General features: G+C 37.8%; 1 protein-coding gene across 1 annotated transcript in view; it reads left to right on the forward strand.

Annotated features, from left to right (window-relative positions):
• Positions 1 to 12,363, forward strand: part of LOC121375925 (integrator complex subunit 6-like) — a 62,928-nt gene that overhangs the window by 37,394 nt on the left and 13,171 nt on the right. Inside the window, exons 12-15 of the mRNA XM_041503650.1 lie at positions 4,987 to 5,066; positions 7,280 to 7,429; positions 11,349 to 11,452; positions 11,928 to 12,067. Of these exons, the coding sequence (XP_041359584.1) occupies positions 4,987 to 5,066; positions 7,280 to 7,429; positions 11,349 to 11,452; positions 11,928 to 12,067 (474 nt within the window). The remainder of the gene's footprint in view (positions 1 to 4,986; positions 5,067 to 7,279; positions 7,430 to 11,348; positions 11,453 to 11,927; positions 12,068 to 12,363) is intronic.

Here is a 12,363-nt window from a genome sequence, read left to right on the forward strand (position 1 = left end):
TGTTTTACAATTCGTTGGTACCAAATGTTTTACTAGTGGTTGGTACCGAATGTTTTACTAGTGGTTGGTACCGAATGTTTTACTAGTGGTTGGTACCGAATGTTTTTACTAGTGGTTGGTACCGAATGTTTTTACTAGTGGTTGGTACTGAATGTTTTTGTCTCGCCTTTAGAAAGTAAAAAGTCGAGATATAGGTTATTACGTTTCCAAAGCTGTTGGCAGTGTTGATGGTGTCAACGTTTGTATTAGAGTTTGACATAAGGTGCCACTTTGGACATTGCAAGCCCTCTCAAAAAAAATCCTGTAGTCATTCCTGGATTATTACATGACTTCAGTTTCTCTGATTTTGGTACGCTTTCGATAGAAACTAGTTTGATAATATCCTGTGACTGCCATTCTGTTGACCACAGTGATGACATTCATACACCCAGCTCACTTGGAGCCAAGTGCTGTGAAGAGAAAACAATTTGAGTGGTTGGTACCGAATGTTTTTACTAGTGATTGGTACTGAATGTTTTTACTAGTGGTTGGTACCAAATGTTTTTACTAGTGGTTGGTACAAAAGGTTTTTACTAGTGGTTGGTATGAAATGTTTTTACTAGTGGTTGGTACTGAATGTTTTACTAGTGGTTTGTACCGAATGTTTTACTAGTGGTTGGTACCGAATGTTTTACTAGTGGTTGGTACCGAATGTTTTTACTAGTGGTTGGTACCGAATGTTTTACTAGTGGTTGGTACCGAATGTTTTTACTAGTGGTTGGTACCGAATGTTTTTACTAGTGGTTGGTACCGAATGTTTTTACTAGTGGTTGGTACCGAATGTTTTTACTAGTGGTTGGTACTGAATGTTTTTGTCTCGCCTTTAGAAAGTAAAAAGTCGAGATATAGGTTATTACGTTTCCAAAGCTGTTGGCAGTGTTGATGGTGTCAACGTTTGTATTAGAGTTTGACATAAGGTGCCACTTTTGGACATTGCAAGCCCTCTCCAAAAAAATCCTGTAGTCATTCCTGGATTATTACATGACTTCAGTTTCTTTGATTTTGGTACGCTTTCGATAGAAACTAGTTTGATGATATCCTGTGGCTGCCATTCTGTTGACCACAGTGATGACATTCATACACCCAGCTCGCTTGGAGCCAAGTGCTGTGAAGATAGAGAGAGACATATAACCACAGTGATGACATTCATACACCCAGCTCGCTTGGAGCCAAGTGCTGTCAAGATAGAGAGAGAGACATATAACCACAGTGATGACATTCATACACCCAGCTCGCTTGGAGCCAAGTGCTGTGAAGAGAAAACAATCTGAGTGGTTGGTACCGAATGTTTTTACTAGTGATTGGTACTGAATGTTTTTACTAGTGGTTGGTACCAAATGTTTTTACTAGTGGTTGGTACGAAAGGTTTTTACTAGTGGTTGGTATGAAATTTTTTTACTAGTGGTTGGTACCAAATGTTTTACTAGTGGTTGGTACCAAATGGTTTATTAGTGGTTGGTACTGAATGTTTTACTAGTGGTTGGTACCAAATGTTTTTACTAGTGGTTGGTACCGAATGTTTTACAATTCGTTGGTACCAAATGTTTTTACTAGTGGTTGGTACCAAATGTTTTTACTAGTGGTTGGTATGAAATGTTTTTACTAGTGGTTGGTACCGAATGTTTTACTAGTGGTTGGTACCGAATGTTTTACTAGTGGTTGGTACTGAATGTTTTTACTAGTGGTTGGTACCGAATGTTTTTACTAGTGATTGGTACTGAATGTTTTTGTCTCGCCTTTAGAAAGTAAAAAGTCGAGATATAGGTTATTACGTTTCCAAAGCTGTTGGCAGTGTTGATGGTGTCTACATTTGTATTAGAGTTTGACATAAGTTTTACTTTGAAATCAGTTTCCCCACAAACAAGTCCTAGTTTATTGAAACTTGGTTTATAGTCTCACTTGAGCATGTTCATCACAGTGCACTGACAATTTTTATGGTAAGCAAGACATTTAATTCCATACCAGTATTTTTCTTACTAGTAATTGCTACCAAATGTTCTAACAAATTGTTCATACCAAATGTGTCTTGTTTGGGGGTTTCCGATCTCTGCCAATGCCTCACAACTGGTATGTCAAAGGCCATGGTATGTACTGTCATGTCTAAAACCTCCCTTATTGCTAATTAAAAAATATATACGAGGTTTCCTATGAGGTGATCATGATAATGGTGGATTCCAGTTGGGAGGGGGTGGGGTGTTGCACCATGGAATCCCTCTATATAATGCATGTTATTGTACTTTGGAATACCATACTTATAGGTGCCACTTTTGGACATTGCAACCCCTCTTGAAAAAACTCCTGGTATCATTCCTGGTTTGTTACATGACTTCAGTTTCTCTGATTTTGGTACGCTTTCGATGGAAACTAGTTTGATGATATCGTGTGGCTGCCACTTTGTTGACCACAGTGATGACATTCATACACCCAGCTCGCTTGGAGCCAAGTGCTGTGAAGAGAAAACAATATGAGTGGTTGTACCAAATATTTTTACCTTCCTTCCTTCAAACCAGTACAAAAGTAAAAAAAAAAGCATTTAAGTAGTAGGATGTGTTTAACATTACAATTTGGAATGCCAAGACGCTGAAAATTAAATAATTAAATATCCGTGACTTTATAAAAACTAAATTATAATTAAGTTTTTTTTAACAAGATGGAAAACAAAACCAGCATGTAACCACTGTCTAGAAGAGAAAGAGGCTCTTTAGGCAGTGACCACATCTGCTGAATACCTTCTCCAAAACAAACAAAACCAGCATGTAACCACTGTCTAGAAGAGAAAGAGGCTCTTTAGGCAGTGACCACATCTGCTGAATACCTTCTCCAAAACAAACAAAACTAGCATGTAACCACTGTCTAGAAGAGAAAGAGGCTCTTTAGGCAGTGACCACATCTGCTGAATACCTTCTCCAAAACAAATAAAACCAGCATGTAACCACTGTCTAGAAGAGAAAGAGGCTCTTTAGGCAGTGACCACATCTGCTGAATACCTTCTCCAAAACAAATAAAACCAGCATGTAACCACTGTCTAGAAGAGAAAGAAGCTCTTTAGGCAGTGACCACATCTGCTGAATACCTTCTCCAAAACAAATAAAACCAGCATGTAACCACTGTCTAGAAGAGAAAGAGGCTCTTTAAGCAGTGACCACATCTGCTGAATACCTTCTCCAAAACAAATAAAACCAGCATGTAACCACTGTCTAGAAGAGAAAGAGGCTCTTTAAGCAGTGACCACATCTGCTGAATACCTTCTCCAAAACAAATAAAATGAATTTTTGAACATTTCACTATCAATAAAATCATCCACTATTCTGTGAAAAAAATCCATATTTCCGGTTAACTTAAAACAACAAAAACTACAAGTATATTTGGTTCTTTGGGTAATGGATACATATCACAGACAGCTTGTATTTGGTGCAGCGGTGCACCGAATACGTGAGTGAATCATTGCAGCTATAAGAAAATGAGAAATGATGTTAAATTTCCAAAATAATATTAATCTCTTTTTATGTTTGCGCCATGAAACAAAGGAACATTTTAACATTAGTTATCTGAATTAATATATAACGTATTCGATCGTATTACTGAAAGTTGATGAATCAGTGCTAACTGATTATAAAGGGGTGATCATTTGTGGAATTTGAATAAATTCTAAACGGTCATGAGTATATATTTATCATCTAGTTAGTGTAATGTAGTCAACACTTGGCCTAACATTATGTTTGTGTTTGGATTAAACATCTGATGACCACAGTGATGACAATTATACACCCAGCTCGCTTGGAGCCAAGTGCTGTGAAGAGAAACAAATCTGAGTGGTCTTTTCTTGTGCTTAAAGTTCCTGCTGAAGTTAAGTCCCACCTGCTAATTTCATCTAAATAAAATGAAATCCCCCACACAAGGCCCTCATCTCTCTTCTTTTCAGCTGTCTTGCGTTCATCAGCTATATTGTTAGTGCATGCTTTACTAAATGGTGGGAAACATTTTTCAGTACCGAAATTTTGGTAGTTTCAGATTTGCTCTGTATGGTAAATCAGCATTAAAATAATACCAATGCTGAATGATATATATATGATATACTGCTCAGTTTTTTTAACAAGTGGTTAAATGTTGGTTGGTACGAAATGTTTTTACTAATGGTTGGTACGAAATGTTTTTACTAATGGATGGTTTTTGTTTTTATCTTGCCTTAAAAAAAATTAAAAGGTGACATATAGGTAGTACGTTTCCGAAGCCGGTGGCAACATTGATGGGGTCAACGTTTGTATTAGAGTTTGACATAAACATTTTACATTTGTCACAAACTATAAGTCCTAGTTGAGTGAAACATGTCACAAACCCGCTGTCGCCATAGGCTACTCTTTCAAGGGATCTTTTATTTGCGCTTCCCAGTTGAGACCTTTGTTGAACCAGTAATGGAAACATGGTATAGACATGAAATAAAGACACTGCTATCGTGGGTTTGTCCTCCACAATATTTCTAGAATGGTGTGTTACTGTGACATGTTCTATAGGAAATAACAAAGATGATTCTGTTGCAGGGCTAGAACTCAACGACGGCGCTGGCTGCAGTTGCCATCGTTGAGATATCAATTGCCGTAGGTAAAGAGCATCACTGACGGCACTTTTGTTGTGTCGTCTGTAAAGCTCCCCAACAATGTTAAAATGTATACATCTGGTGTACATTATCTGCGAATATTTAAGATTTGCACAATTAAAAATATGTTTCATGTTTATTTGCTGCAGATGTCACTTTAATTTTTTTTTTTTTTAAAAGCCATAGGCAGGCTCAAAATTGCAGTCGGAGGACTGTTCACCCATGGCAATTCTTTTAAAAATTGCCGTGGGAGACAAATTCTTAAGTTCGAACCCAGCTTTTAATGTTAAATACTACAGTACAATATGTCAGTTTGTGTATTTCTTGTGACTGGTATTATGTTTTAATTACAGGCGAAGATCGAGATGGACAGATTGATAGCGTCTGTTGGTCAGGTGCCTCCCGCTACCGAGGGCATTAAGGTGGACTCGAGGTGAGGCACAAATTCAACAGTACTTTTTAAATATGTATTTCTTGTGCCTTTATTTCTTTAATAAATCCAGTCCTTCACATCTGAGATATGCAATCGCGTTTGCGAGTCCAAATGCACCCTAAATTTTATTTCTGAGGCGTTTTTTATTGTCCACCTAAAAACATGGTTACAGGGCGCCTCCCGTTGGTTATTTGAAAAGAGGCTACTTTAACCCTAGCCCAGCCAATCCCAGTGTTTGTTACTCGTATAAATGTAGTTATATTGTTTGAGTGACTGTACAGAGTGTGCTATTCACAACTTCTGTGTGTTGATATGTGCGAGATTTACTCAAGATATTTCCTATGTAATGCACATCACTCACCTGGGGCTTATGAGGAGAGTGGTTTATCACTCGCCTGGTATTTCCAAATGTGAATAACTGTAAATCAGATAAAGTAATCATAGTGATTTATTTTTTTATTTTAAACTCTTTTATTATTCTGCTGAATTTGTGTAATCATCTAGCATTAAGACGTTCATTATTCATTTTATGGCTGTGATGAATTGCTCAGAACAGTTAGTAGTGGTTTTAAAATGAACATATTGCAATGGAAGAAAGATGAGATAAAAAATATATATTTAGCATTAATTATTAAATGAAGATAATGGGCATTAATTATTAAATGAAGATAATAGGCATTAATTAATAAATGAAGGTAATAGGCATTAATTATTAAATGAAGATAATAGGCATTAATTAATATTTTAAGAATGTTTTGATTTTTTGGGAGGGGTGGGTGGGTGCGGGCGGGACGTAGCCCCGTGGTAAAGTGCTCACTTGATATGCAGTTGGTGTAGGATGAATTCCAATTGGTGGCATATTTCTCGTTACAGCCAGTGTACCATGATTGGTATATCAAAGGCCATGGTATGTGCTGTTCTGTCTTGGATGGTTCATATAAAAGATCCCGTGCTGCTAATGGGGAAAATGTAGCAGGTTTCGTCTCTAAGACTGTGTCAAAACATTGTGCCCAAAATACATATGCCCGAAATAATCATGCCAAATTAACTACAAACCACATGACCTCAAAATAGTTCACCTCGAAACCACTGAAACGTCAAGTTTAATTAGATTAAAATAACTTTAAATGCATTTCTGAATATTGACAACTCTACAGCAGCTGTACTGAACAAAAACAAAAGTTCTCATCATTACAGCTGGGTGGTATACCATATATACCATTCGGTATTGGTATCATGTCAGTACCAGTTTACCATGTATACCAAGCAAATCTCAAAATACCGAAATTTTGGTATTGAAAAATGTTTTACCATTTAGTAAAGCACTAACAGTATATATGACGAACACAAAATAGCTGAAAAGAAGAGAGAGATTAGGGCCATGTGTATGGAATTAATTTTTTTTACATGAAATTAGTGGGTGAGACTTAACTCGGGCATGCATTTAAAGCTGAGTACACCGAAAATACCGATCGGATCACTATTCTTTCAATACCGAATACTGTACCGATACCGAGGTAAATCACCCCCAAAATACCACTCTGATCACTATTCTTTCAATACCGAATACTGTACCGATACCGAGGTAAATCACCCCCAAAATACCACTCGGATTGTTATTCTTTCAATACCGAATACTGTACCAATACCGAGGTAAATCCCCCCAAAATACCGCTCGGATCGCTATTCTTTCAATACCGAATACTGTACCGATACCGAGGTAAATCCCCCCCCCCCCCCAAAATACCGCTCGGATCGCTATTCTTTCAATACCGAATACTGTACCGATACCGAGGTAAATCCCCCCCCCCCCCCCCCCCCCAAAATACCGCTCGGATCGCTATTCTTTCAATACCGAATACTGTACCGATACTGAGGTAATTCACCCCAAAATACCGATACAGACCTCTGAGAATTCAAAATCTGGGTGACCCATTTATCGGTTACGCAGAAATAAATCTTGGTAACCTATTTCCTTTTTGAATAACCCGTTATGTCCAAGTAAATGGTGCTCCAAATTTTGTGCAAACAAAAAATAGCTTATGCAAAATTCGATTTACACGAGCAACGCGCAAACAAAATGATTGTTATCACAATTTTCAGAGGCCTTCGATACCGATGTTGAACCTGAAATTTAATACTGCCTAGCTGTACCTGTTGTGCCCAGATTAGTGAGATCTAAAGCTCTGTAAACAAAACATTGTGTTTTTCAGGACAACGACATCATTCGTGGAGAGGAAGGATTTTAACCAGCTGATGAAGAACATGGGCAGCAACATGTCAGGGCTGAAACAGGAACTCCAAGAATACAGCTCATTCACGATCGCCGTCGCCGATAAAGAAATCAAACCACAGTACTATAGGTAATCACCATGGCATGTACTACCCTGTCTGTAGGGTGGGCATCTAAAAGATCCCTTGCTGCTAATCGGAAAGGGTAGCCCATTGCAGTATCTTTTATTGTGAGGTCCTCAACCATATGTTCGATGTTATATAACTGGGGCATGGCATAGCCCAGTGGTAAAGTGTCCGCCTGATGCACGGTAGGTCTAGGATCGACCCCCCCCCGTCGGTGAGCCCATTGAGCTATTTCTCGTTCCAGGCAGTGCACCAAGACTGGTATATCAAAGGCTGTGGTATATGCTATCCTGTCTGTGGGATGGTGCATATAAAAGATCCCTTGCTACTAATGAAAAAACATAGCGTGTTTCGTCTCTAAGACTATATGTGACATCCAATAGCCGATGATTAATAAAACAATGTGCTCTAGTGGTAGTGTTAAACACAACAAACTTTAACTTTAAGATTGTGGAGATGATCTCTAGTTGTATTTTAAAAGGCATTTGCTTGTTTCAGCATGATACTCTGTACTCTGATACATGTGTAACATTATCCAAATATGATACAGGTTCAATGTTCTCGCTGCTCCATTTAAGCGAGGCGGCCCGCCCTGCTATTGCATTTTTCTGCACCCCTCTTTATTTTCCAACACCTGTCTCTGCTATTTCCAAATGCACACTTTTTTCCACACATAAAAAAAAAAAACGATCAGTCTGACCACTGGACATCAAGGAAACAAGCCGTGTTGTGTATGAAAAAGCAACTGACGAAACATTTACGACAGTTACCGTAAAGTAATTTAATAGTATTTTAACAGCCTCTATTTTGTCCCATACCTGTATCCATTTGTATGTTTAATACAAACAATAAAAGTTATATTTTATTTGAGCAATGAAAACATTTAAAAAAAATTATGCATTCTGCAATCTCCGACTGAAAACCTCCCCACATGTTTGGCGCCAAATTTGGTACGTGATCAGAATGGTCACTCTATCTTTTGTTTCTACTAACTGTCGTCTGATATTTTGTCTTCAGTTACAGATATAATTGATAGTAACTGACGATTTTTACTTTCTGTCATTCTGTTTATTCAGCAATTCTTATAACATATTGTAAATTTTCATTTTGGGGGGATATCACCGCTTATAAAATCAACGGAAGTGGTAGTGTTCAGCATTAAAATCATTTATCTTGGGTGCCAAATAATATACTGAATAAAATAAGAAACTTCCGCTAACTTAGCTTGAACATAACTTGATGAAAACAAACCGGGGAAATAATTGTTATATATGCGTTTAAAGAGTGTTCGATGATGCATCGTTTGGTGCAAAAATCGTAGTCATAGGTTAACAGAAACTGGGAGAAATTTTGACCAAGTGTGGTAGGGGTTAAAAAAAAAACCCACTTAATAACGGGTATGACCACCTCTTGAATTGACCACTGCAGTGCATCCCAGGCGCATAGAATTGACAAAAGTATTGATTTCTGCCTGTGGAATATTGTTCCATTCCTGAATGAGCACTTGACGAAGTTCATTGACGTTAGCGGGTGGTTTGGGACGACGCCTCAATTGTCTGTCCAGACTATCCCAGACATGCACAATGGGGTTGAGATCAGGACTTTCAACGGGCCAGTCATCAATGAAATCAAAGTTATTTGTCCTAAGAAAATGTACAGTGTGTCTAGCTGTATGAGAGGTGGCATTATCATGCTGAAAAATCGAGATGTTGGCATTGTTATGGAACAGAGGAATGACGTGATGAGCGAGAATGTCATCGCGGTAACGTTGAGCATTTAAATTGCCATCAGTGACGACTAGTGGTGAACGATAACCATGGGCAATGGCTGCCCAGACTATGACACAACCCCCACCCCCGAAACGATCTCGTTCAAGAACACAACAGTCAGCATAGCGTTCATTTCTCCTACGGTAGACTCGCACCCTGCCATCACCACGTTGTAAAGAAAATCTGGATTCATCCGAAAAAAGAACGGTATTCCAGCGTCACCGTATCCAACGAGTGTGTACACGTGCCCAATTAAGACGATTTAGACGTTAAAACGCATTCGACGTAAGGACGTTGTGCATGTAAACCGTTCTCCCGCAGACGATTACGAACAGTTTGCCCACTGATTCGGTTATTATGAAGCCCAGGTGTGTTAGCAGCAGTAGCAGTGGTAGTTTGGAATCGATTGCGCAAATGCGTGTTCATGATATAGCGGTCTTGACCACGCGTTGTAACACGCGGACGTCCACGACGTGGCAAGTCGTTGGTGCTTCCTGTCGTTCTTACGCGAAGATTTCGTGTCGCTCAACTAGAACTCCCAACATGCCTTGCAACGTCTTCTGTCGACATGCCAGCATCAAGCATGCCAATCGCCCATTCGCATAAATTATTGGGTATTCTTGGCATACTAAAAATGCTACAATGTAAAAAAAACTTTATTTTTTTTTACAAATTTTGAAGCGTTTTCGTTCACTTGACAACAATGTCAGTAAGACAAGTAAAACAAATTGACCGAATACTACACGGGACATGTCGAACCATGCATGCACGTGCAAATTGAATTTCACGTTGTCGATGATTAACAGTGCAACAATAATCGATAAAATTCATGAATCCTGATAATACAGCTCATGGCTAATACTACCTATATAATTTCATTACACAATGAATTCTTTAACACAACAAATACTATATGTACAAATCGGAAGTTTCTTTTTTTGTTCAATATATATACACAGCGATCGATTCATTCGATGAAGATGGGAATAACAAAAAATGTTTACGACATTAGGGGATCACACAAACATCTTTTTTGGTTTTCCTATATCTTGAAATCTTTAAGATTCAGCAAAACCGGTACTGCCAATGAATATCAGACCGATAACATCTTTGGTTCAATTAAAAGACGAGTCTGCTTGTATTTCGTATAAACTTTTTGTAATCAAAATAATGAGTATGTCTTTCCACAAAGTCTATCAACACACAACAACATAGTAACCACTAAGCTCTTCCCACCCTCCCCATTTTTGTAAATTATTTTTTTTGGAAGGGTGTGGTGCTGTGCGGCCACCCTCCTTTAATTTTCACCCAGCGAGAAGACTGAGGTTTACAAGTATATTAACCAAACTTTGTGTCCATTAACATGGGTTGAAACTAAGGTAGGGTCTGCAACGTAAAATAAAACCTTCCTTCCTTCCTTCCTTCCTTCCATTTATTTTATATTCTAGCCAGTGCTACAACTGGTATATTGACATTTAAGCAAAGTTACTGCGGTGACTCTTCATAATTGACATGTATTCATAGTCATAAAAAAAAACCCCAATTTAGTCAGAAATGTCAAAGTTGAATGATGTAATTTTGGACATCCTTACATAAAAGTGAACTAGTGCTTAATTTTTATTTTTATTTTTAAAGCATTTTTGTGATCACTAGACAGCTTTCAGTGTAAGGTTACTATGGAAATATTTTTATTTGCTGACTACATGTATGAATGCATATGTCAATTATGGAGTGTCACCGTAGTACGTTTGATGTCAATAAATGTAGTGTCGTGACATTGATTAATTTACATCTAATTTGCAAAGTTACCAAATTCTGAAAGTATATGATCTGATACTTAGATTACACTGGATATTCTAACTAATAAACAAATATATAAAAATGTTTAGTCCCATCGGAAAAGGACAGATCATTCATCGGACTGGTTGTTGAATTTTTACTAGCATTGGCCAACGGTCGCAAGTACTTTGTCTACCTCTACTAAATAATGTAGCTATATTGTATTATTTTTTTAAATGGCAATTAGCTGATTTGTCAATGGACAGGGTTAGCCCTGATTGAACATTCCTTTCTTTTTTCATTTAGTAGTGTATTAGAAATGTGCAGGTGTGTCATTGCACAAAGATTGATTCGTTTCATTATGATTGTATTTCAGAAATCCCTATGATATACCTCGAACGAGTCTGTTAGACCAGATAACGAGAATGAGAATGAATTTCTTGCAGTCCTCGCACACCAATACCAAGGTTGTTGATGAAGGTATGTTCAAAAGATGTTGTCTTGCAAACAACTTTTTTTCTGGAAGTATTAATGAACAAATGAATGTTGTTTAACAGCATCACAGCACAAAAATACACCGACTATTCGGTGTCAGAAAAGGTAAGTAAGTGTGAATATTATTTAAAGTAAGAACAGAAGTTAGATAAATATGTAAAACCGAGAGAGAGAGACAGAGACAGACAGACAGACAGAGACTGTGTGACTGACTGACTGACTGACTGAGACAGACAGTTATAGCCACAGTGATGACATTCATACACCCAGCTCGCTTGGAGCCAAGTGCTGTGAAGAGAAAACTATCTGAGTGGTTAGGGGCATAATAAACAATTTATATGAAATCAGGTGGGGTTTGATATCCAATAGGCGATGATTAATAAATCAGTGTGCTCTAGTGGTATCATTAAGCAAACAAACATTTTAATTTTCATATCACTGATTTATTTATTGTTTTCAGACCAGCTTCACAGTATACCGGTGCAACAGATGGGAAACTATCAGGAGTATTTGAAAAAGCTGCCCTCCCCGTTGAGAGAGCTGGAAAGTGCCCCAGTTCGATTGCACATGTTTGGAAATCCATTTAAAGTTAATAAAGCGGTAAGACTTCTAGATTGTGGGAGCCCCACTCCCGTGGCTAGTGATATTTAGTGTTGGGCTAGTAAATAACTACTATTACCATGCCCAGTGCCAAGTTCCCTGAGAAATGAACAAACTCATCTTGTTTTGTCTGGACCAATGGGATGATGTTAAATTGTAATGAATATAACAGAAATCTAATTATTAATCATTATATTACATACATTTTTCACCATTGTATATATCACATAAATTTGTTCACTGTTACAGCATATGTTTTTCACTGTTATAGCATATGTTTTTCACTGTTACAGCAT

The sequence above is a fragment of the Gigantopelta aegis genome, chromosome 1 (genome assembly GCF_016097555.1).
Source record: "Gigantopelta aegis isolate Gae_Host chromosome 1, Gae_host_genome, whole genome shotgun sequence".
Classification (NCBI taxonomy): Eukaryota; Metazoa; Mollusca; class Gastropoda; order Neomphalida; family Peltospiridae; genus Gigantopelta; species Gigantopelta aegis.